Source organism: Microcebus murinus, chromosome 18 (genome assembly GCF_040939455.1).
Source record: "Microcebus murinus isolate Inina chromosome 18, M.murinus_Inina_mat1.0, whole genome shotgun sequence".
NCBI lineage: Eukaryota > Metazoa > Chordata > Mammalia > Primates > Cheirogaleidae > Microcebus > Microcebus murinus.
The window spans coordinates 19,650,999-19,677,273 of NC_134121.1; the positions used below are offsets into that span (position 1 = coordinate 19,650,999).

Consider the following 26,275-nt stretch of genomic DNA (forward strand, 5'->3'; position numbering starts at 1 on the left):
GCTCTGCCCTTACCCAGTCGTTGGAGGGAAAGGGTGTGGCCTGATTGGCCAGCCCTAGCCCACATGCCTGGCCCTGCAGACCAGGGAACTACAAGTGAACCACACAGGAAACCACAAGGACCAAAAGTGAGAGTAGACGACTCCCCAAAAGCAAACCAGAGTGTTGCCTCCAGAAGCAGGGGGATGACTGCTGCAACCACAGAGCTCCTCTGCACACGGCTATGAGTTTCCCGAGAGGGAGGTGCATTGTGGAAGGAAGGAATGGTGCACGCGGGGCTCAGAGGCAAGGAAAGGTTTAGTTTGGTTTCAGGCTACCTGTCTGAGGAGTTTAGATCTGTGACCCTGGGCAGAAATTCTCAAAGAGTGAGACACCATGCAATATATGAGTATCTGGGGCTTGACACTATCCTAGGAGAACACCTAGATTTTGATACCTCCCCCCAAGATTGGTTTACAGAAGGATGAAAGCACCACAGTCATTTGTCCACACTATCAGTGTAACAGTGGCTCCAAGAATAGATAAGATAAGCATTGTGTTAGGTGCAATTACCAGCTTTATAACTGTAACAACACTCCTCTCCCTAGCACATTGGAACACGTGTGACAGTGATGTCATAGACATAACCCAGATGTCAGCTGAGCTTGCTCTGCCCTTTTGAGAGGTAACCAAGAATGGTTTGTGCCCCAAGCTCACATCCTGACGGAAGTCCAATGCCCTCCAGGACATATCTGCCAGTTATAAGAAGTTAATTTTGGCTCTGGACAAGAGCTTCCACCAGACTCTCCATTCATTTATTCCTTCATGCAACCAACATTTACTGAATTGAATGCCTACTATGTGCTCAGACCTCTGCTTGGGATTTGGGACATAGCAGGAACAACATTCATGGAGTTTACATTCCAGAGGGGAAGAGAGACGACACATAAATAAACAAAAGATATAACATATTAGAAGGAGATAAGTGCTAGGAAACTAAATAAAGCAGAGAAGAGGAGAGGGAATGTTGATGTGTGGTTTGCAGTTTCAAACGAGCTGGTCAGAGAAGGCCTCACTGAGGAGGCAACACTGGGACAGAGACCTGAAGGAGGAGGGGAGGTGACCATGGAACCTCTGGAACAGGAGTGGTCTAGGCAGAGGGCACAGGAAGCCCGAAGCCCTTGAAGAACGTGAGGGCTTATTAAAGGACAAGTAGGAAGGTCAGTGGGGCTGGAGATGAGTGAGCAGGTGGAGAAGAGAAGATGACGCACTTGTCTCTTACCTCCTTCAGATGTTCTCGAATTTTCTTGGCTCCATGAGGACAGGGACAAGGATATTGGCACTTTCTCCCTGATTCCGCCCCCCAAAAGGCATTTGTGTGAGCAGCTTTCCTAAAAAGAGCAATGAGGAAATGAGGGGGGTTTACACCACAGCAAAGCAAATAACCCATTCTCGGTCCTATAACCATGTCACCACTGGGAACATCTCACTGGCCTTTCTAGAAAGGTCTGGACCCTTGCCTCCTTTCCTAGTGCCCTCTCTCCACCCCAAGACCCTCTTTGGAGTCCCCTCACATCCCTCCACCCCAGCTTTCCCCTGGTGTCTACTTTCAGACCCTCCCTTTGCACATTTTAAGACTGGTCCTTGTCTCTGCAAAATGAAGGGCAACCTGTTGGGGGCTGGGGCAGCCCTTTTTCATAGTCCAGAAACTCCATCAGAGACCTCGACATTTCCCTGTCTCCATAGGAGCTTGAGAACAGGCAGAAGTGCATCTTCCCACTAAGACAAATTGTGCCCGCGCACACTCCCCACCTTTTCTTTCTCTTTCTCTTTCACACACACTTTGGAAGGTGACACTGTCAGTTTTCTCTTTAAATAGCAGTTTTTGTCATCTTGATATAAATAATCTTCTTTCTGCTTACTTTTTTGTTTAAAGGAAAAGTGGGACTAAGTAGCCCCATTCCAGAACATTCCATTTACATAGTACCCTGAAGATAGGCAGTACCTAGCTGCAAGACGCCGCTCTGGTCCTGATAGGGGGCACAGAACAGGCAGGCAAGCGGGTTATTGACCTCGGGCGTCTCCTCCATTGCTAAAATTAAGGAACGCGTTTCTTTGGTCAGGAGAGCAGGGAGCAGGGAGTGGTATTTTCCTCTCGGACAGGGCAGCCCTCCATTTTTCCCCCCTTTCGAATGGATCCGCTTCTCCCTCAGGTGCCTCCCTTCTCTCCGCCCTGCTTCCCACCCCCATCCCAAACACTCCAGAAGCTTCCCAGAGACTGGAGGTCCGTCACTGTGTAGGGCAGGTCCCAGGCTTAACGGGGGGATCAAGAGCCACCGTGGTAGCTGCAAAGCCGACCAGGGAAGGGCAGGGAGGAGGCGCAGAAAAGAAAGGAGGGCGGGGCAAGGTGCGGCTGGCGACTCTCGGCCCGAGGCCTCCCGGGTCGCGGCCTTGGTGGCCTCTGGGTTTGTGGACGCCCGGTGCTCTCAGGAGGGACGCGCTAGAGCGGCTGCCCGCGGCTGGGTCTCCCCTTCCTGCCAATCTCCTTGCTTATTTTCCAGCTCAGTCATGATTTCTTCTCCTTTTCTTTTTCTTCTTCTTTTCTTTTTTATTTCAAAGAGACGGGGGCGGGGCGCCGCCGGTGCAGCCACCGCCTCGGGGCGCGGGGGGCGGGGGGCTGGGCGGAGGGGGGAGGGGCGGCCGCGCGGGGCTGGGCCGGTGTCGCCCCTCTGAAGTCTGCTTTGACAAGGAAAAAAAATTAAAAATTAAAAAAAACAGAGAGACAGAGAGACTCGATCTCACTATGTTGCCCAGGCTGGTGTTGAATTCCTGGGCTTAAACGATCCTCCTGTCTGAGCCTCCAAGTAGCTGGATCACAGGCGCGAGCCACCACGCCTGGCTCCTTCCTCTTCTTTTTAAAATATTTTTTTCCTGTCATTTTCACGTGCCCTAGGGAGAAGGGTTGGAGGTTCGGCTTTGGAACCTCACAGGCAGTCTCTGGGTGAGGCCCTGTCTCAAAGCCCTGCCATCCTGGGACAGGAAGAGCAGGCACTCCTCTTTCCCAAAGGGCGGGGATTCACACTGGGATGGCTTCTGCTGCTGGCTCTTGGTGGCAGGCTGTGACTAAGCCAGGGTCACGATGAGTCACTCACAGCAGGGAAGGTGCCCTTGTCCCCATCCCCCCTTCCCAGAGCAGCCCAAGGATGTATGAGGTGGGTGCAAAAGAGCTTTGCTGTTCATTAGACCATAATCCAGAGCTGGATGATTTTTTTTAAATGCAGATTTCTGCCATCTCCTCTCCCAATTCCTATCCCAGAAATGTGAGGATATAGCTAAGTGACCATAGCTCTCTCCTTCTGGATTTGAATCCCATTTTCTCACTCAGCTGCTGAATATCTCTGGACAAGTTATTTAAATTCTCAGCTTTCGTGTTCTCATCTGTAAAATGGGCATAGTTGTAATATACTGGCTCATAAGTTTGTTGTGAGGATTCCATGAGATTATCCATATATAAATGCAGTCAGCAACATGCCTGGCAGGTAGCAATCCTGCATAAATAATAGCTCTTATTATATTCTTTTATTTTTCTGAGACAGAGTCTTGCTCAGTCACCCTGGGAGGAGTGCCGTAATGTCAGCTTTGCTCACAACAACTTCAAACTCCTGGGTTCAAGCAATCCTCCTGCCTCAGCCTCCCAAGTAGCTGGGACTGGGACTACAGGTGTGTGCCACCATGCCTGGCTAATTTTTTGTGTCTATTTTTAGTTGCTCGGCTAATTTTTTCCATTTTTAGTAGAGACGGGGTCTCAATTTTGCTCAAGCTGGTCTTAAACCTGACCTCAATCCTCCCACCTCAGCCTCCCAGAGTGCTAGAATTACAGGCGTGAGCCACTGTGCCTGGCCTTATTATGCTCTTATTTGGCTGCCCCTAGCATGTGGAGTACCCCCTAGGCTAGACTTTGAGTAACTCTAGCATGGACATAGACTTGTAATTGAAAAATTACAGTACAATGGGAAGAGCTACAATAGGAATAATATGGACACAGTGCTGTTGATGCAGAAAGGTAATGAGGTGGTCAGGAAAGGGAAGACATTTGAGTTTGGGATCCCCAGGGGGAAAGAACATTCTAGGAAGAAGAAATACAGGATGAGACTGTGGAGCCAGTGGCTTGTGCTTGTAGGTCCAGCTACTCTTGGGAGGCTGAGGTAGGAGGATCCCTTGAGCCCAGGAGGTAGAGTCAAGCCTGGAAAAGTTTTTTTTTTTTTATTATTACTAAAAAAGAAGAAAAAAGAGACTGTGGCCCAGTTTTCTGCTGTGAGCTAAACCGGGAGTTCTAGCACCTGAAAACTGTTAAAAGTTTTATACATCATTGCAACAGACTCAGATTTGCATTTTAGAAAACTCACACTGGCATCTGTTTGCAGTGTAATTAGGGGCAGCCAGACTAGAGCAGGAGCAAGCAGACTGTTCACAGGAATAGTCTAGAGGTGATCACGAAGGCAGTGAGAGTAGGAGATACCCATGGTCACAATTTAGGGTTTAGCAGATGACTTGAAAGCCTCAATAGAGAGAAGAGAACTCCATACTTCTGCCTGGCTTGGCACACTCTGTTCCCTTTGCATGAATGCTCTTCCCCACATGCCATTCAATATTCAATCTAAGCCCTCTTAGGTTCCTCTACAGACTGGATCAGGGGGCTCTACTGTGTGTCCTTGTCCACTTCCCATCACAGTATTTGTCACTGCTTTGCCATTGACTCTTTACTGGTTCCTCCCACTGGTCTGACTGCAGTGAGAGCAAGGCCCGGCCTTGATCATCTTTGCACTCACAAGGCAAGGGAGGAGTCAGTGACTGCTAGCTGAATGAATCAAAGAAAACAAGAACTTTAGCCGGTCAGTGGAGAAGAGGGAGGAAGGAGCAGAAAAATAATGACGTCTCAGGGCACCTTGCTGAGAACTCAGGCCCTGGGGCCACATCCATCTTTTCTATTCCAATTCTATTAGTCCGCTGCCTAGAAGTTCTGGGCCCTCCAAGAACTTGAAGCCTGGTGGAGAGAAATACTACAGGCCAGGGGCGCAAACGCAAATCTCTGCGGACTGCGGGCTGACGCCCTGCCCCTTTGCCCTAGGCTCCGCCTTCCCATCCTCTGCAGTCCCAGTCGGGGCCAGGCGGCGACGCCCATGAGGCCGCATGCGCAGTACGCGCACAAGGGCTACTTTGCCCTTCTCCCAATGGCGGGCTGTGGTCCCCTTCCCGGCAGCCTCCCTCGGGCAGGGAGTGCGTCATTTCCGGTGGGGAAGGCCCGCGGCCGCCGCCGCCATTTCGGGCACTGCCGTGAGGCTGAGACCGGAGCCGGTCCGCTGGGCGGCGGGCGCCGGGGCTGGAGGGGCGCGCGCGGCGGCGGCGGCCCAGCGTGTAGGCGCAGAGGCGGCCATGGCGGGCAACTTCGATTCGGAGGAGCGGAGTAGCTGGTACTGGGGGCGGTTGAGCCGGCAGGAGGCGGTGGTGCTGTTGCAGGGCCAGCGGCACGGGGTGTTCCTGGTGCGGGACTCGAGCACCAGCCCCGGGGACTATGTGCTCAGCGTCTCCGAGAACTCGCGCGTCTCCCACTACATCATCAACAGCAGCGGCCCGCGCCCGCCGGTGCCCCCGTCGCCCGCCCAGCCTCCGCCCGGTGAGGGACTGACGGGACGGGAGGCCCTGGGCGGGGTGAGGGCCGCGGAACTCCCACCCTGGCCGGCTGCTCCTCGAGAGCTGACCACCACGAGGGATGTGGGCAGAAGGCTGGAGTGACCGTGGCCGGGGGCAGCCTGCTGCTCGGGCTTGTTAACACCGATGAGCAGGAGTGTGTGGGGGAGGAGGAGTCGCTGACCGAGGCCTCTGGGTGTGCCTTGGGAGGACAGCCCAGGGGAAGGGGAACTGCTTCGGCCCCAGGGTGGGGCTAGTGCCCGGCCCAGGCACAAGGGTAGGGCAGGGCAGGGCAAGGCAACGTGGGGACAAAGAGCTGAGGGAGATGATGGCACTGCGGGGGCATCACTTGGCAGCGGTGCCCAGAATGAATCCGATAATCCTACAAGTGGCTTTTAGGTTTGAAACATTTCCTGCGGTGTTGGAGAGCCGGGTTTGGCCTTTGGTAGGAAGTCACCACATACTGGCCGGGAGGGATGGAGACACCCTCAGGAAACTGGTCAGCTTTTTCCTTTCTTGGGCATTTTTCCAAAATACTTTTACCATCCTCTCCCCCCTTGGAGAACGAAGGTGGTGAACAAAGTGCCTTGGTGATAGAAAAAAGCCTTCTATGATCAGCCCAGAATAAGTTGCCTGGCTGTGTCCAGCAGATCTTAGTGTCCAGAAGACTGCCCTCCACAATTAGGCGTCCTACTTTTCAAAGTATTTAGTGGAGGAAAGATTTTTTTTTTCCAGAAAACCAGAAATAAACCAATGGAAACAATCAATCCCTTCCCTGAAAGTGACTAGAACTCATATCGTCAGTCTGTACCTCAGGGCTTCTCCTTGCTCTTTAAGTTGTGGCCTGAATCTTCCTGGATATTGGGAACAGACCGGCTGGGCAGATCCTCCAAGAATGTAAATTATCTGCACTGGGTTTTGTTTGCCAAGGATCAATAAGATATGACTGTGCTACCCATGCTCTTGGAGTTGTTTTGAGAATGTTAAGAAAATATACATACTTAGTACTTGGGATTTGTGAGGTACAGCGTAATTCTGAAGTTCTCTGTATCTGTGTAACAGCATCAAGACTCCAAAGTGCCTTCTCACTGTTCCCATGTTGAAGCAGTCTCCTTCTGACCAGTTGAGTCTAGATCCAGTCCAGTCTAATGAATTAGGAGGCCCCTGAGCCAGCCTTTGCAGACTTGCCCTTTTAGGATAGCACTAATTTAGATTTACTCACTCTGGCCAGAAATGGAGAGATTGTTGTTAATACATACCAATTTTTAAAAAATGAGTATAGGGTGTTTAAGTTCACAAATTATACTAGGTCTTTCTCAGTCTGCTCAGTTTAATAGTATTATATGAGATGGGAATATTGATGTACAGATATTTGCCATGAACCAGATATGTTCTACCTTTGTGCCACCTGCATGGAATCTATGGTTTTGTATTATATTCAGTAATAGAATGGCAAGCTGTCATTGAAATTCAGTTTTCAGCCTTTTGTGTATGTGTTTTGTTGGTCGCAAAATTTGGAAATGGCAGTAGGCAGGTTTGTTAGCTTGATATTTTTCCACACCTTTGCATTGTGATTTTATATCTCAATGCTTACCTTGATATTGAGCTCCACCTTTTCAAAACAAGTAAGAGTTCAGATCTTTGGTCCAGGAGAGAAGGTGAAGATTACCAAAGTTTGTGGATGGGGTGTGGAAAGTTCATGGGCATTGTGGTAATTCTGCCAGGTACCCCATTTCCCACATGCCATGTGCCCCATTTTCTGCATAGGACAATCTGTTTCAGTTGCTGTCTAAAAAGATTACATAATCTTTGTTATCCCCCTTTCCATCAAGCACTTTTTATTTTGAAGCCACCCAGAGGAATTTCTTTAATTTTAGAGAGGTGTATACAATATTAATAGCTTACATTTATTTACTGGTCTATTCTATGCCAGGTACTTTACTGAGTACTTTGTGTCTTATCTCATTTACTGTCTATAACAATCTAGTGAGGTAAGTACTATGATTCCATTTATTAAAATATTTCCATTTTATAGAGGAGGAAAAACTTATAATCACAGATTCAGTAACTTGCATAAGGTCACACAGCTAATAAATGACGGAGCTAGAATTTGAACTTTGATGTTCTAACCCGAGAGCTGACTCTTTATATTCTTTTCTGATAATATACACCTGCTATCTAAAGCCAGTGATGAAGAGGCTTTTAAAAACCTTATTTGGCACATTGAATATGGAAGATGAGCTTTTTGCTTAGGATTACATAGTGGTTTTTTGTTTTTTGAGACACAGTCTCACTTTGTTGCCCAGGCTAGAGTGAGTGCCATGGCATCATCCTAGCTCACAGCAACCTCAAACTCCTGGGCTCAAGCAGTCCTGCTGCCTCAGCCTCCTGAGTAGCTGGGACTACAAGCATGCATCACCATGCCCAGCTAATTTTTTCTCTATATATTAGTTGGCCAATTAATTTCTTTCTATTTATAGTAGAGACAGGGTCTTGCTCTTGCTCAGGCTGGTTTCAAACTCCTGACCTCAAGCAATCTGCCTGCCTCGGCCTCCCAGAATGCTAGGATCAATTTTTAATTTTTACTTTATTTTTTGGAAACAGTTTCTCTCTGTTGCCCTGGATAGAGTGCACTGGCTTGATCATAGCTCACTGCAACCTCAGACTCCGGGGCTCAAGGGATCCTTCTGCCTCAGCCTCCTGAGTAGCTGGGACTGTAGGCCTGCACTACTATACCTGCCTAATTTTTCTGTTTTTTTATAGAGATGGGGTCTCATTCTTGTTCAGGCTGGTCTTGAACTCGGCCTCTCAGAGTGCTAGGGTTGCAGGTGTGAGCCACCGCACCTGTAGGCCAAGGATTCTCAGCCTTTTCCAGTGAACCTATTTTTAACTTAAAATAGGTCTTCAGCTCCCGTAGGCTTCCTATGCTGCCATAGCTTGGGTGTGCCCTGGCCGTGCAACAGGATCACAGGGAAGGGCTTGATCAAGTCTATTGGTCATGTTCTGTCAGGTTGGGCTTCAAAATGGACCTCTTGGGAATGCTTGCAATAATCAGTTCGTTAGTTTTTCCCTCTTGAAACAATGAGGGAGAGACTACTAGAACTTGACCAATAGACAGTTGACAAAACTGAATAAGTGTGAATTAGAGGAGTAATTACAAGCTTGAGCTCTGGAGCCTAGGTTTGGATCTTAATAATTAATACTTTCACTTAATACTTGTGTAACTTTGGGCAAATTATTTGACTTCTGTCTGCTTTAGTATACTCATCCATCCATGAAAAAAGGAAAATAGTAATACTGATTTCATTGTTGTAAGGATTAAATGAGTTTAAATATATCAAATACTTGGGATCTTGTTATGTTGCCCAACTTGGATTAGAACTCCTGGGGTAAAGCAATCCTCCTTCTCAGCCTTTTAAGTAGCTGGGATTATTGGCAGCTGCTATCTAATCATAGCACTGTACCCATATATATGTTAATCTCAAAAACAGAACTATGAGATGGGGGAGGGATGAAGCAAAATGGAAAATGAGTCTCAGCTTTGAGAGTGTCACAGGCATAAATGGTGGGATTCATAAGAACTGGTGAAACAGCTCGTTTCAGGGAATAAGTACTGGAGTGGAGAGGGATAGGGTGCATCAGTAAATGTGGAAGGACCTCGGGTCCAGTCCATGGAAATAGGATGGTGCCTGCTGTTACCTGCTGAACCCAAAGCCTTCTAAATATTGTCTGATTTTGTAGGTGGGTGGCAGAAGCTAGGCTGTTAATTGAGATGCCTCTTCAAGGTAGTGCAGGGCCAAGCCATTGCACTATCTCCACTTTGGAGATACTGTGGGACTACTGATTACACATTGCCACCTTTTTGCATCTTCAGCTTCTGTATTTCATTTGTTTACCTCACCTTGGCAGTTCACAAACCTAGTTTTCATGTCTTAACTCTTCAATGTCAGAGTATCTCTCCATTTAGTGGTTCTGGAGAAGTTCTTAAGCGAGGTACTTACAGGTTTTATACCAAAAAAATAATTCCATGGTAAAAGGAAGTAGGTTTATTTATTGCAGGACTTCTCCAAGTCTTTACTATGCTCATATGCATTATGACTTTCCAAGAGCAAGTACTGGACTTTTCAAACCTTTTTGGCCGCAGAACTATTAAGAAGCATCTTGAAATTCTGTGGAATCTTCTCTGGGAAATAGTGCAGTGGACTCTGGATTTGGAGATGAATTGAAAATTTCTGAAGGAATTCAAGGGATTGGGGGTAGTTTAAGGTGAATTTACTATTTTTGTTGGTTTTTTGTTTTTGCTTTTTTTTGAGACAGAGTCTCGCTTGTTGACCAGGCTAGAGTGAGTGCCGTGGCGTCAGCCTAGCTCACAGCAACCTCAAATCCTGGGCTCAAGCAATCCTTCTGCCTCAGCCTCCTGAGTAGCTGGGACTACAGGCATGTGCTACCATGCCTGGCTAATTTTATATATATATTAGTTGGCCAATTAATTTCTTTCTATTTATAGTAGAGACGGGGTCTTGCTCTTGCTCAGGCTGGTTTCGAACTCCTGACCTCGAGCAATCAGCCCGCCTCAGCCTCCCAGAGTGCTAGGATTACAGGCGTGAGCCAACACGCCCGGCTTTGTTTTTGTTTTCTTGAGACAGAGTTTCACTCTTGCCCAGGCTAGAATGCCGTGGTGTCAGCCTAGCTAATAGCAACCTCAAACTCCTGGTCTCAAGCAATCCTGCCTCAGCCTCCCAAGTAGCTGGGACTACAGGCATGCACCACCATGCCCGGCCAATTTTTTCTACATGTTTTTAGTTGTCCAGCTAATTTCTTTCTATTTTTAGTAGGAACGGGGTCTCACTCTTGCTCAGGCTGGTCTTGAACTTCTGGCCTCAAGCAGTCCTCCCACCTGAGCCTCCCAGAGTGCTAGGATTACAGGCATGAGCCACCGTGCCTGGCCCCTTTTTGTTTTTCTTAAAGCTTCCTGTAGAAGGTACTGAATTAGCTTTTTATGGAGCATCTGTAATGTAGCCACTTTTAGGAACTTCATTAGACAGATAGTTGGCCCCATTTTACAGACTCAGGGGCTGAGGCACAAAGAAGTTAGATAATACCTCATATAGCTAGTAAATGAGAGCCAGAATTCATCTAGCCCAGTCAGTCAGTCAGTCTAAATCTGGAAGGTGCCATCCTGTTATCTACCGTTTTTACAAAGCTCTATTTGCTTAGAAGACCATATATCTTTTTTTTTTTGAGACATAGTCTCACTCTGTTGCCCAGGCTAGAGTGAGTGCCGTTGTGTCAGCCTAGCTCACAGCAACCTCTAACTCCTGGGCTCAAGCAATCCTACTGCCTCAGCCTCTCAAGTAGCTGGGACTATAGGCATGCGCCACCATGCCTGGCTAATTTTTTCTACATATATTATTTGTCCAGCTAATTTCTTTCTATTTTTAGTAGAGACGGGGTCTCACTCTTGCTCAGGCTGGTTTCTAACTCATGAGCACAAACTATCCTCCCGCCTCAGCCTCCCAGAGTGCTAGGGTTACAAGCCTGAGCCACCACGCCTGACAGGAGACCATATATCTTGATACCTCTTTAGGGTACCTTCTCAGATTGAAGTCAGCAGCCTTTTTAGCCCTTTGTATTGGACAAGTGGTGGGTAATTAAGCAACCTCTGTAAATGTCATAGGCGGAGAAGGAAGAGAGTGGGAATTAGGAAAGATGAAGGGAACAAGAGGAAGGACTGTGAGATCAAGGAGAGGCTGGTGATGGAGCTGTGCGGTACCCGTGCCAGAAGTGACCTGACCTGTTTTGTTTTAGCCCCACAGATAGTCTACATGAAACCTTTTTTTTTTTTTTTCCCATACCGTTTTTTTTTTTTTAGACACAGTCTCACTTTGTTGCCCAGGCTAGAGTGAGTGCCGTGGCATCAACCTAGCTCACAGCAACCTCAAACTCCTGGGCTCAAGCAATCCTACTGCCTCAACCTCCCAAGTAGCTGGGACTACAGGCATGTGCCACCATGCCCGGCTAATTTTTTCTATATATATTAGTTGGCCAATTAATTTCTTTCTATTTATAGTATAAACGGGGTCTCACTCTTGCTCAGGCTGGTTTTGAACTCCTGACCTCTAACAATCTGCCCGCCTCGGCCTCCCAAAGAGCTAGGATTACAGGCGTGAGCCACCTCGCCAGGCCTACATGAAACCTTTATGGAGTGATATTATAAAAACTGATAACCTGAGGGGTGAAATGCTTAAAAGTAAGGGATTGAGCAGGTACAGAGAAACCAAAAGATTATCCACTGCTGGCATTGATTTTGATTTCTGAATGTGTTAATTTATAACTGCACATTCAGAATCCGGCACAGGGTTGATGTAGAACAAGTCAGGTTTTCCAAGTTCCAGATAGCTGTGAGAATTCTATGGTTCTGTTCTCTAGACTGACTGTATCTCCTTCCTTTCCCGCCCTTCTATTTCCTGCCTTTAGCTGTTTGTGGTTGGAAGGAGGGAAAAAGAGCTGGAACACATGGCTGTGGTGAGGTTTGGGCTTATCTGGGACTTATGTATGTTCTGTTCTCCTTTCCCTACTGGAGCTTGGATCAATGAAGCTTGATTGCCCCATGTATCTAACTGCCCCATCAGTACACAAAGCAGGCATTTCTCTGTGGCATTATTATAGTGTCAGTGGACTAGAAACATAATTTGCAGGTAAAGCATATCAAAGGCGTTCCATGGTGTTTTGCCTGTATTTCCACGTTGGGATTGCCAAGCAAAAAAGTCATGGTAAGCCCAGTTCACACCATGTGGTATTTGAACAAGAAATGAATTAAACCTGCTTCCTACATTTGTGCCAAATGAGCTGCCAATTTTTCTTGCACTGATCTTTCAAAGGGACTTGGCTTAGTAGTCTTATTTGTTCTCCTAACAAATAACAAATTTGTTCTCTCCCCAAAAAACACATTTCACTTTGCCAGTACAGTTATAGAGGAACCATAACAATGGATGGCAGGGAGTGGTTGCCTTCCTTAAAGTGAAAAGAGTACCCTGGGAATGTTCAGGGATGGTCAGATTTGCTCTTCCATTGTGATTTTGTTGTATCTTGGAACACAGTTTGTTGCTACTGTTTTTTGCAGAAACATACCTCCAGTTAAAACTGAAAGTGGTGGTGATGCGGGTGTAATCCTAAGACATGCTGTATTGCTCCCTTGCTCACCAACAGCACTGTGCATGCCTTTGTATCTCCAGCTGTGCTGTGAGCTTCTCAAAGCTGGGGACAGGTTTTCATGTAGCTTCTTTCTCTCACTTCAGAGTTATATTTATTAACAATAATATCTCTTGGCAATGCATGATACCTGACGCCTGTAATCCTAGCATCGGTAGGCCAAGGTGGGAGGATTGTTTGAGATCAGCAGTCGAGACCAGCCTGAGCAAGAGTGAGACACCTTACTACTAAAAAGAGAAAAAATTAGCCAGGTGTGGTGGTGTTCGCCTATAGTCCCAGCTACTAAGGAAGCTGAGGCAGGAGGATTGCTTGAGCCCCAGGGGTTTGCAGTTGCTGTGAGGTAGGCTGATACCACAGTACTCTAGCCCAGGCCACAGAGTGAGACTCTGTCTCCAAAAAGAAAAGGCTGGGCATGGTGGTTCACCTCTGTAATCCTAGCACTCTGGGGGGCCAAGGCAGGTGGATTGTTTGCACTCAGGAGTTCAAGACCACCCTGAGCAAGAGCCAGACCCCGTCTCTACTAAAAATAAAAAAGAAATTAGCTGGACAACTAAAAATACAGAAAAAATTAGCCAGGCATGGTGGCGCATGCCTGTAGTCCTAGCTACTTGGGAGGCTGAGGCAGGAAGATTGCCTCAGCCCAGGAGTTTGAGGGTGCTGTGAGCTAGGCTGACGCCACAGCACTCTAGCCTGGGCAACAGAGTGGGATTGTGTCTCAAAAAAAAAAAAGAAGAAGAAGAAGAGTATCTCTTTGGGAGGCTGAGGTAGGAAGATTGCTTGAGTCCAGGAGTTTGAAATTTGAGACCAGCCTGAGCAACATAGCAAGATGCCATCTGTACAAAAAATAAAAATAAATAGCCTGATGTGGTGTGCACACCTGTATTACCAACTACTCTGTAGTCTGAGGAGGGAGGATCGCTAGAGCCCAGGAGTTTGAGATTATAGTGAGCTATGTTCATGCCACTACACTCCAGCCTGGGTGACAGAGTAAGACCCTGTCTCTAAAAAAACCCCAAAAAACAAAAAAGAATAGTATCTAACACTGAGTACTTACTATCTGCCAACCATTGTCCCAAAAGGGCAACTAGTAAAAACCATTTTGGTCATTGTACCTTGGCATGTAGTTGGATAAATTTTAGGAAGGAAGCTTTTCTCCCCAGCTGTAATCAGGACCATTTTCTAAGCTAGTGTTCTGCTGGTCCCTACCACTCTGCCCTGGATCTTTCTGACCAGGCAGTGCTAAATAGGTCTCTATGCTCACACTGACTCTGTCCTTAACATAGTTGTTCTTAGGCCTGAAAGATCATCTTGAATTAGCCTGGTGATGATAGGCGAGGTGGCCATGTAGTTCCTTGCCTACCAGACTCAAATAGGAATGATTCTCCATCAGTGATCTACCTCAGTGAAGAGAAGCTCCAGAATATAGTACCGCCATGCTCTGGTATGCTCATAACCAAAATCATCTCTCCTGCACTTGGAACTATTGGGATCACATTCTGCTGGTGCCTGAGGAATTTTTGCCATTCGGACAGTCCTGGGTCTGGGCATCTCTTTTAGTGTCTTAAGTTGGAGAAACAGGCAGCATTCCTGAATCTAGGCTATTAAGTTGTTTTAGCTTATAGCTGTGCATTCTACAGGTGGACTTTCTGCAATATAAGAAATGTGCAAATGTCCTTTAAATTGTGTCTTGTTCTCATCCAGGCATCCTCAAACTACGGCCCGTGGGCCACATGTGGGTATTTTTGCCCGTTTGTTTTTTTTACTTCAAAATAGGATATGTACAGTGTGCATAGGAATTTGTTCATAGTTTTTTTAAAACTATAGTCTGGCCCTCCAATGGTCTGAGGGATGATGAATGGGTCCCCTGTTTAAAAAGTTTGAGGACCCTTGGTCTCATCATTCATATGGGTAGAAAGAGGAGGTACTCAGCAGTACTCATTCTGCATTGAGGACTTACTTCCAAAGTTAATTTTTTTATCTTTTTACTTCTCCTCAGTAGTAGACTGAATTTTATTCTATTTACTTTTTGTTTTTGAGACAAGGTCTTGGTCTATTGTCTGGGCTAGAGGGCAGTGGTGTCATCATAGCTTCCTGCCACCTCAAACTCCTCTTCCTGTCTCTGCCTCCCACATAGCTGGGACTACAGGTGCTCACCACCACACCTAGCTACTTTTTCTATTTTTTGTGGAGAATGGGTCTCAATCCATTACCCAGGTTGGTCTTGAACTCCTGGCCTCAAGTTATCCTTCTGCTTTGGCCTCTCAAAATGCAAGGATTACAGGTGTGAGCCACTGTGTCTGGCCTAGACTGAATTTTATTTATTTATTTATTTTTTTGAGACAGAGTCTCGCTTTGTTGCCCAGGCTAGAGTGAGTGCCGTGGCGTCAGCCTAGCTCACAGCAACCTCAAACTCCTGGGCTCGAGTGATCCTTCTGCCTCAGCCTCCCCAGTAGCTGGGACTACAGGCATGCGCCACTATGCCCGGCTAATTTTTTTTATATATATATATCAGTTGGCCAATTAATTTCTTTCTGTTTATAGTAGAGACGGGGTCTCGCTCTTGCTCAGGCTGGTTTTGAACTCCTGACCTTGAGCAATCCGCCCGCCTCGGCCTCCCAAGAGCTAGGATTACAGGCGTGAGCCACAGCGCCTGGCCTAGACTGAATTTTAAATGTGCTTTTTCTGATCATTCTGAAAGAACTATCTTCTAACAGTGAACAAAATAATTAGGTCTCTACTTAGGTACGGTACTGTGTGCCTGTAGTCCCAGCTACACGTGAGGCTGAGTCAGGAGTGTCACTTGAGGCTGTGATTTCAAAGCCACAATGTGCTGTGATTGTGTCTGTGAATAACCGGTGCACGCTAACATGGGCAATATGGCAAGATCCCATTTCTAAAAAGAAAAATAGGAAAAAATTGGGTCTCTTTTTTATTAATATGTGATAGTTGTACTTGTTTTTGAGGTACGTGTGAGTAGAGTGCTGTGGTGTCAACCTAGCTCACAGCAACCTCAAACTTCTAGGCACCAGGTATCCTCATGCCCAGCCTCCCAAGTAGCTGGAACTATAGGCATGCACCATGATGTCCAGCTACTTTTTCTATTTTTAGTAGAGACAGAGTCTTGCTCTTGTTCAGGCTGGTCTCCAATGCCTGAGTTCAAGTGATCCTCATACCTTGTCATCCCAGAGTGCTAGGATTACAGGCATGAGCTACTGCACCTCGCCTAAAAGTAATATTTAAAAAGAGAGAACATTTCTCGTTATTAAATTGCATGATTTTTAAAATACCATTTTGGCAAGGAGATGAGGGGAATGGGAACTCATTAACTACTGGTGAGAGTATAAATTTGCACAAAGTTTTTTTTTTTTTTTTTTTTTTTTTTTTTTGAGACAGAGTCTCGATTTGTTGCCTAAGCTAGAGTGAGTGCCGTGGCGTCAGCCTAGCTCACAGCAACCTCAAACTCCTGGGCTCAAGCGATCCTACTGCCTCAGCCTCCCAAGTAGCTGGGACTACAGGCATGTGCCACCAAGCCCTGCTAATTTTTTTTTCTATATATATTAGTTGGCCAATTAATTTCTTTCTATTTATAGTAGAGACAGGGTCTCGCTCTTGCTCAGGCTGGTTTCCAACTCCTGACCTTGAGCAATCCACCCGCCTCGGCCTCCCAGAGAGCTAGGATTACAGGCGTGAGCCACCGTGCCGGGCCTGCACAAAGTTTTTGGAACTCAGTTTGGCAACATAAGCCCTAATGTTCCTCATCATTTGATCCCATGATTGTATTTCAAGGAGTTTATCCTAAGGAAGTAACTTTAAAAAAATCATTAATAGGCCTGGCGCGGATTGCTCAAGGTCAGGAGTTCGAAACCAGCCTGAGCAAGAGCGAGACCTCGTCTCTACTATAAATAGAAAGAAATTAATTGGCCAACTAATATATATAGAAAAAAAAATTAGCAGGGCTTGGTGGCACATGCCTGTAGTCCCAGCTACTTGGGAGGCTGAGGCAGGAGGATCGCTTGAGCCCAGGAGTTTGAGGTTGCTGTGAGCTAGGCTGACGCCACGGCACTCACTCTAGCCTGGGCAACAAGTGAGACTCTGTCTCAAAAAAAAAAAAAAAATCATTAATAGTTTTATGCTCATAATAGCATTGCTTGGATTAATGAAAATTTAAGAATGTTTTATTGTCCAATGACTGTATACTCCATAGCCTAATGGCTAAAGTCATGTTCTGGAGCTGGGCGGGCACAGTGGTATATACCAGTAGTACTACTTGGAAGGTTGAGGTAAGATAATCACTTGAAGCCAGGAATTCAGGGCTGTAGTGTCCTATGATTGTACCTGTGAATAGCCAGTGCACTCCAGCCTGGGCAAAAACTGAGACCCTTTCTCAAAAAAAAAAAAAAAGAAATTAACAGGCTGGGCGCAGTGGCTCACGCCTGTAATCCTAGCTCTCTGGGAGGCCGAGGCAGGTGGATCGTTTGATCTCAGGAGTTTGAAACCAACCTGAGCAAGAGCGAGACCCCGTCTTTACTATAAATAGAAAGAAATTAATTGGCCAACTAATATATATATATATATAGAAAAAATTAGCCGGGCATGGTGGCGCATGCCTGTAGTCCCAGCTACTTGGGAGGCTGAGGCAGAAGGATCGCTTGAGCCCAGGAGTTTGAGGTTGCTGTGAACCAGGCTGATGCCACAGCACTCACTCTAGCCTGGGCAACAAAGTGAGATTCTGTCTCAAAAAAAAAAAAAAAAAAAAAGAAATTAGCAAGTCATATTCTTGAAGTATAATAGGAAAAGAAGACAAAAGAAGGCAAGATATAAAACTATGTATAGTAACCTAGTTATAATAGACATATATGCTGGTTGTGGTGGCTCACACCTGTAATCCCAGCAGTTTGGGAGGCCTAGGTGGGAGGATTGCTTGAGCCCAGGAATTTAAGGCGAGCCTGTGCAATGGAGTGAGACCTCATCTCTATAAAAAATAAAATAGCTGAATGTGGTAGCACATAACCTGTAGACCCAGCCACTTGGGAGGCTAAGGCAGGAAGATCGTTTGATCCCAGGAGTTTGAGGTTGCAGTAAGAATGATCACGCCGCTGTAGCCTGGGCGACACAGTGAGACCCTGTCTAAAAAAAAAGAAAGGCATATGTATTACATAGACACGTGACATACACGTGTGTATATATATTTTTTATTTAGCTCATTAAACCTGAAATGTCTGAATTCAAATCAAAAGTTTATTGTATCTCAAACAAGAAGCAGTACAATTAAAGTATGCACCTAAACTATCGACACAATTTTGCCATCTTAATGTAAGTTGTTTATGCCAGCAGTGAAGAAGCCTGGAGACTGAGTGGCAGTGAAATTGCCAAACGCATTTTTCTGTAGCTTGTTGAGAGTTGAATATTTTTCCTTGTAAGAAGTGGTAGTCAGTTGGTGCAGGGTCTGGTGAATATAGTGGATGGCAGGGAGTTTTCAAGTCTAGCCTCTGTAGTTTGAGCAGCATTGTTTGTGTGAGATGTGGTCCAGTTGCTTAATCACAAGCATCCTCATCATTTCATCCATTCAGTCGCAGTACAAATCCGCTATAAATGATTGACCAGGTTTCACAAAGCTGTCGTGGATAATACCAGCACTGGACCACCAAACGGATACCATTAGCTTTTTTTTTTTTTTTTTTTTTTTTTTTTTTGAGACAGAGTCTCACTTTGTTGCCCTGGCTAGAGTGAGTGCCGTGGCGTCAGCCTAGCTCACAGCAACCTCAAACTCCTGGGCTCGAGCAATCCTTCTGCCTCAGCCTCCCCAGTAGCTGGGACTATAGGCATGCGCCACCATGCCCGGCTAATTTTTATATATATATCAGTTGGCCAATTAATTTCTTTCTATTTATAGTAGAGACGGGGTCTCGCTCTTGCTCAGGCTGGTTTTGAACTCCTGACCTTGAGCAATCCACCCGCCTCGGCCTCCCAGAGAGCTAGGATTACAGGCGTGAGCCACCGCGCCCGGCCCCATTAGCTTTTTTGAATGAATATTCAGTTTTGGACTATTTCCTCACTTCATCTTTATCCAACCATTGTGCTGAATGATTATCAAAAGGAATCCATATTTCATCACACCTAACAGTACAGTATAGAAATGGTTTGCCTTTATGTCATGAGAGCCAGAAAAGGCAAGCTTTGAAATGATATCTCTTGAAGCTCGTTAAATTTGTGTGGAACCCATCTATCTAGTTTACCTTGCCGATTTGGGCTTTTTATTTTTGTTTTTTAATTTTTTTTTTTTTTTTGAGACAAGAATCTCGCTATGTTGTGCATGCTAGAGTGCCATGGCATCAGACTAGCTGACGGCAACCTCAAACTCCTCAGCTCAAACGGTCCTCCAGCCTCAGCCTCCCGAGTGGCTGGGACTATAGGCACACACCACTATGCCCAGCTAGGTTTTTTTTTTTTACTATTTTTAGTTGCCCAGCTAGTTTTTGCTATTTTTAGTAGAGATGGAGTCTCACTCTTGCTCAAGCTGATCTCGAACTCCTGAGGTTAAGTGATCCTCTTGCCTTGGCCTCCCAGAGTGATAGGATTACAGGAATGAACCACTGTGCCTGGCCTTCCCTTGCCGATTTGTCTCAAATGGTCCAATATTGTTGGAATAGTAATGTCATACCTTGTTGCTAATTTCATGGGTAGGTTGAGATGAATTCACTTCTACTGCAGCTTTCAGCTCATCATTATCCACCTTGGTCTCAGGTCACACACGTGCTCATTTCCAAGATTAAAATCACCAGAATGGAACTTCTCAAACCATTACTGTACTGTGCATTCATTAGCCACATCCGTGCCAAACACTTCATTGATATTTTGAGCTGTTCGCGCTGTATTTGTTCCATGATGGAACTTATATCTGAAATTAAAACCAATTTTTGACTTATCCATGGGTTCACAAAAATCTATCTAAAAAAAGATTTGAAAGATAATCAGTAATCCTAAGACTCTTGGGAGACCGAGGAGGGCAAATAGCTTGAGGTCAGGAGTTTAAAACCAGCCTGAGCAAGAGTGAGACCCTGTCTCTACTATAAATAGAAAGAAATTAATTGGCCAACTAATATTGGAAATATTAGAAATAATTGGCCAACTAATTAGCTGGGCATGGTGGCTCATGCCTTAAGTCCCAGCTACTTGGAAGGTTGAGGCAGTAGGATTGCTTGAGCCCAGGAGTTTGAGGTTGCTGTGAGCTAGGCTGATGCCACAGCACTCTAGCCTGGGCAACAAAGTGAGGCTCTGTCTCAAAAAAAAAATGATAATCACAAGCCAAACCATGCATTTGAAAGAATGAGATGTGCCTTCACAATAAAAATAAAACAAGAAGTGTCATAGTGAAATGTCAGAGATATTAACTGTGAACTTCATACTTAAGGAAATTGGACATTTCACACTTGATAACCATATATTTTATATGTGTGTGTGTGTGTGTATGTATTTCAGGCATGTAATAACTCAAAATGCTAAGTGTGGTCCTATGGCAGGGTTAAGGCTGATTTAAAAAAAAAACAAAAACAAAAAGACCCCACAAAACCCAAAATTTCGATAGAATTTGTATTTATCAGGAAGCCTGAAAGGTAAAAAATTCAATGAAGATAATTTGGTATTTTGGATGCTTAGCAGAGTGCAAGTTAAAGGTTTGTATTCCTTATTAGAAACTTTGTTTCTTATTTGAACTGATATGTATATATGTTCATTTGTTATCCTTGAATTCTAGAATCTTGGGATAGAGAGGGATTATGTTCTGAAGTATGCCCTATGTCTAGAGCTATTATACATACATATTTATGTCTTTTGAATTTTAAGTGTTCCTAATAAGTCCTTTGTCTTGGATCTTCAGTATGTTGTCACAGGTTGAATATTTTAACATCTCTTTATTTCCCCAACCATCCTTGTTTTTTTTTTTTTATGCCCTGTTTTCTTCATAGGAAACAATCTGGTTTCCATGTTTTATTTAAGTAAAGACATTAGAAATTGAATTTTAAGCAGTTAGCTTCTTATTTTCTCTTTTTTGGCTCCTTGGTTCTTTTGCGTAATTAAACTCTTTTAGCTGTCCGAGATGAAATTAAAATCAGCAGTCTGAGGTCAAAAGGATAGTTTTCAAATGTTCTTCTTCTTTGGAATTATACCTTGTAGATATGAAGGGAAGAGATCTATGAGCTCAGTACTGGTAATCTCTCCTCACCTCTTCCTGGAACAGCTGTTGGGATCTTTGGAAAAAGAGAGCTTGCTACATTACCTAAGGTTGAAAAGCAGATTGCAACAAAACCTTGAACCTGATGCTACTGTGTATATGGGGTAGCAACAGACATATTGGGAGAATGAACAAAAAGTCCCCTTGTTGTACTGTCTTTGTAGTAGGAGAGCCCACTGTCCTGGCCTTCTGTTCCTTCTCTGGAGTCAATGGTGATGGACATCTTTCTTTCTAGGGGATATTTCAGCTTCAAAGTGTGATGTTGGTATACTGTGAATAGAAGGGGTTGTTTTATTCTAAGATAGTTTTTTTTGTTTTTTTTTTTTTTGGCGTCTTAAATATTGACTAAATGTGTGTGTAAAATGCTTAAAAATCTGCCTTCTACTGGGCAGGGTGGTATGCACCTCTAGTCCCAGCTACTTAGGAGGCTGAGGTGGGAGAGTTGCTTAAGCCCAGGAGTTCGAGTCTAGCCTGGACAACATAGTAAGACCTGGCTCTAAACAATAAAATAAGAATAAAATCTGCGTTTCATCTCTAGTGTAGTACGTCTTTAAATAATACCCTGCTCTGTTTTTTCCAGCGGTGAGCCCCTCCAGACTCCGAATAGGAGATCAAGAGTTTGATTCATTGCCTGCTTTACTGGAATTCTACAAAATACACTATTTGGACACTACAACGTTGATAGAACCAGTTTCCAGATCCAGGCAGGGTAGTGGAGTGATTCTCAGGCAGGAGGAGGCAGAGTATGTGCGAGCCCTCTTTGACTTTAATGGGAATGATGAAGAAGATCTTCCCTTTAAGAAAGGAGACATCCTGAGAATCCGAGATAAGCCTGAAGAGCAGTGGTGGAATGCAGAGGACAGCGAAGGCAAGAGGGGGATGATTCCAGTCCCTTACGTCGAGAAGTATAGACCTGCCTCCGCCTCAGTATCGGCTGTGATTGGAGGTAACCAGGAGGGTTCCCACCTGCAGCCACTGGGTGGGCCGGAGCCTGGGCCCTATGCCCAACCCAGCGTCAACACTCCGCTCCCTAACCTCCAGAATGGGCCCATTTATGCCAGGGTTATCCAGAAGCGAGTCCCTAATGCCTACGACAAGACAGCCTTGGCTTTGGAGGTACATAATGTGCAAAATGTAGAAAGAAGAGATCTGCTACAGGGTCTCCCTTTCAGACCTCTTAGAGCTTTGTAGGAATGCTGAATACAAACACCAGCATTGTGATGTTGTTGTAGATGTCAAACCATTAAGTATTGATTTTGGCATTTAATGTTGGGTTTTCTCTCTTTTATACAAACCTATTTTGGAATGAGTAAGCTTAAAACTGTATAACTGAATGTTCTGATTGATCTACTAAACATACTTTGGCTACTTTAATAACACCACCTGAATTCACAGGAATTAACCTAAAATATTTTTTCTCATCTCCATCCTAATCTGTTTCTTGCTTTCTGTTTCTCATTGTCTAAAAGAAAGTGGGTTCACACATATTTGAGTGTAATAAGTGGTCTCTATGAAGACATTTAAATGAAGTTTTTTCCCACAAAAACATGTTTTTACTTTAGGGTACACGAGGTTTCTTACTGTTAATAATGTTCATCAAATAAGAATTAGAAGGAAACAGTGAGGCATAGCATAGTACAGGTATGAAGAGAATCATACCTAAAAGTATTAATTCTAAGGAGCAGCAGATTTACTTGGTCTTTGTTGTTTTAATGCATTTTACAGGTGAGAAATCAGTGCTGCTTCATAAGTTGATTTTTGCCTCTTACTGGTGAAATATCCTTGGTAGCCTATCTTCTTCTGGCCAACCTTTACATTGTGTTTATTCCTTCATTATTCTCTTTTAGCACTCACAGCTTTGTCTCTTACCCTTTCTTTTTCCTCCCTCCCTTTCCCTCTTCCTTTCTAAGTTATGCAGAGCTAGTAGTTCAGTATAAAAACCAGTACAGAAGTGGTATGCATTCCTGTCTTTTAGAGTCTACTGTTAGAGTGGCTTGAAAGTAAGCAGGTAGCTAACTTTCATAAGCACAGGCTGAAGTTATGTGAGCACAAATTAGCAAGAAGGGGTAAAAGTGTTTTTATAAGCTGAAATCTTCTCTAAGTTTTATTTTCTTCGGGTCATGTTCCTGCACTGAGGAGTAGGAGCTGCCATCTAAATGGGAGTGATAGCCTAATGAATAAGCTAGGATTTGTTTGAACCCATCTACAATATTACTGGATTTGAAATTTTCATTTAGGTTATGATCTAGTGGATGCAGAGGAGGGTTAGTTGGGTTTTCTAGGTTCCACTGGAAAAAAATGGGTGTTTTAGGCTGGGCGTGGTGGCTCATGCCTGTAATCCTAGCACTCTGGGAGGCTGAGGCGGGGTGGATCGCTCAAGGTCAGGAGTTCGAAACCAGCCTGAGCAAGAGCGAGACCTGTCTCTACTAAAAACAGAAAGAAATTAATTGACCAACTAAAAATATATAGAAAAAATTAGCAGGGTATGGTGGCACATGCCTGTAGTCCCAGCTATTCGGGAAGCTGAGGCAGGAGGATTGCTCAAGCCCAGGAGTTTGAGGTTGCTTTGAGCTAGGCTGACACCACAGCACTCACTCTAGCCCAGGCAACAGAATGAGACTCTGTCTCAAAAAAAAAAAGAAGGATGTTTTTAAAGTTTGTATTTTTTGAGATCATATTGTAACTTACAAGTATCATGTCTAGCTGGGTGCAGTGGCGCATGCTTATAGTCCCAGCTCCTCAGGAGGCTGAGACAGAATCATTTGAGCTCAGGAGTTCCAGGCCAGACTGGGCAACATAGCAGGACCCCATCCTTAAAAAAAAAAAAAAGTATCATGTCTCTGCTTTGATGAGAAAGGAAGTGTGCATTGTTTAGGTCACATCACTTCTTTTTCCCACTTAGAGTTTGGAGGGTAAAGAAAATAAGTTTCGGCCGGGTGCGGTGGCTCACGCCTGTAATCCTAGCACTTTGGGAGGCCGAGGCGGGCGGATTGCTCAAGGTCAGGAGTTCGAAACCAGCCTGAGCGAGACCCCGTCTCTACCAAAAATAGAAAGAAATTAATTGACCAACTAAAAATATATATACAAAAAATTAGCCGGGCATGGTGGCACATGCCTGTAGTCCCAGCTACTCAGGAGGCTGAGACAGTAGGATCGCTGAGCCCAGGAGATTGAGGTTGCTGTGAGCCAGGTTGATGCCACGGCACTCACTCTAGCCTGGGCAACAAAGTGAGACTCTGTCTCAAAAAAAAAAAAAAAAAAAAAAAAAGAAAATAAGTTTCTAGCCTCATGTTTTCATTTAAGTTCAGATGATGTTGACATCCAACACGATGCTGTGCACATGATGGATGTGATTCTTGACATTTATTGCAGACCTTGTTAGCACTGTGCTGAAGTCTGAAAATAGCATTGATGGAACAAGCCAGCTAATACCCAAGAGAAAACAGTTACCACATTAATTTTGCTTCCATTTGCATTTCCTTTCTCAAAGAGAATTGTTTTTAATGATACCTGCCTTGATTAGAGACTTTAATGCTCAAAAATGAGCATTAAAGGGAGCTGCTTTCCCTGCTGTGAAATATAAATCTTGTGAAATATTGATTTGGGTAAACCTGCCGACCTACTCTGCAGATATTTCCAGGTCTAGGCAGCCAGGCATGTTTCTTTTCTTTCTTTTTTTTGAGACAGAGTCTTGCTTTGTTACCCAGGCTAGAGTGAGTGCCGTGGCGTCAGCCTAGCTCACAGCAACCTCAAACTCCTGGGCTCAAACTGTCCTCCTGCCTCAGCCTCCTGAGTAGCTGGAACTACAGGCATGTGCCACCATGCCCAGCTAATTTTTTCTATATATATTAGTTGGCCAATTAATTTCATTCTATTTATAGTAGAGACAGGGGTCTCGCTCTTGCTCAGGTTGGTTTCGAACTCCTGAGCTCCAACGATCCGCCCGCCTCAGCCTCCCAGAGAGCTAGGATTACAGGCGTGAGCCACTGCGCCCAGCCTAGGCATGTTTCTAAACCTAGCTACTGGTGAAGCTGAAGCAGGAGGATGGCTTGAGCCCAGGAGACCAGCCTGGGCAACATAGTGAGACGACATCTCAATTAAACAAATATTTTAAAAAATACAAACTTTCAGGCTGCCAGCCCTCATAAATTGTGTGAGCTAATTCCTTACTTTCTGTTTCAGAAATCAGACCAGCATATTCTGGAGTGAAAATTGAGGGAAGGGGAGAGATGGGCTGGATCCTGGGCCCTAGTCTGCCCATGCCTGAACAGGAAAGCACAAGTTTGATGGGGTCAGGGGTATCCTGTTCTCCTTAAGGGGATTATTTTGGGACCTTCCTCCTGAATGGGCAGACTAACATGTATTAATATATAGATCTGATTTGAGCTTGGCACCCTATGGTGACAATGCTATATTCTCAATAAATTCCTCTCTTTTTCATGTCCTGGTATGGTGGTTAGTACTTACCCATACTTTGGACATTAATACCACACCTTGGTACATTACTAACAACCCTAACCCCAAAGCTACAAAGGGAATTCCAGGTTTCTGACAAGTTATAAAGGCTCACCCATGTTCTAATCAATATTCCAATGGGCATGGTGGCTCACACCTGTAATCCTCGCACTCTGGGAGGCTGAGGCAGGCAGATTGCTCGAGGTCAGGGGTTCGAAACCAGCCTGAGCAAGAGTGAGACCCTGTCTCTACTATAAATAGAAAGAAATTAATTGGCCAACTAATATATATAGAAAAAATTAGTCGGGCATGGTGGCGCATGCCTGTAGTCCCAGCTACTCGGCGAGGCTGAGTTAGCAGGATTGCTTGAGCCCAGGAGTTTGAGGTTGCTGTGAGCTAGGCTGACGCCACGACACTCACTCTAGCCTGGGCAACAAAGCAAGACTCTGTCTCAGAAAAAAAAAAGAATATTCCAATGGTTATTGAACTCCTATGGGTGCCCATCAAGACTTGCAGACTAAGAGGCTCAGCAATCAAGATTTACATTTGAAAAGGGCTTAGATTGTGAAATGAGTGGGTAGAGAATACACACCACTAATTACCCAGTGATATAGGCTGGGCTAGGAAACAACCAGCAGGCTCAGTCTGCTGGATGTCTTTTGTAAAAATATATTTTGAAAATCACTTCAGTCCCTGACATTAGGTTATTACTT

General features: G+C 45.0%; 2 protein-coding genes across 3 annotated transcripts in view; one reads left to right on the forward strand and one right to left on the reverse strand.

Annotated features, from left to right (window-relative positions):
* Positions 1-26,275, reverse strand: part of SERPINF1 (serpin family F member 1) — a 351,983-nt gene that overhangs the window by 268,406 nt on the left and 57,302 nt on the right. The window lies entirely within an intron of this gene.
* Positions 5,268-26,275, forward strand: part of CRK (CRK proto-oncogene, adaptor protein) — a 66,950-nt gene continuing 45,942 nt past the window's right edge. Inside the window, exons 1-2 of one of the 2 annotated variants that reach the window (XM_012740633.3) lie at positions 5,268-5,651; positions 21,688-22,223. In XM_012740633.3, the coding sequence (XP_012596087.1) occupies positions 5,411-5,651; positions 21,688-22,223 (777 nt within the window). In that variant the 5' untranslated portion in view covers positions 5,268-5,410. The remainder of the gene's footprint in view (positions 5,652-21,687; positions 22,224-26,275) is intronic. The other variant, XM_012740634.3, reaches the window with a different exon arrangement.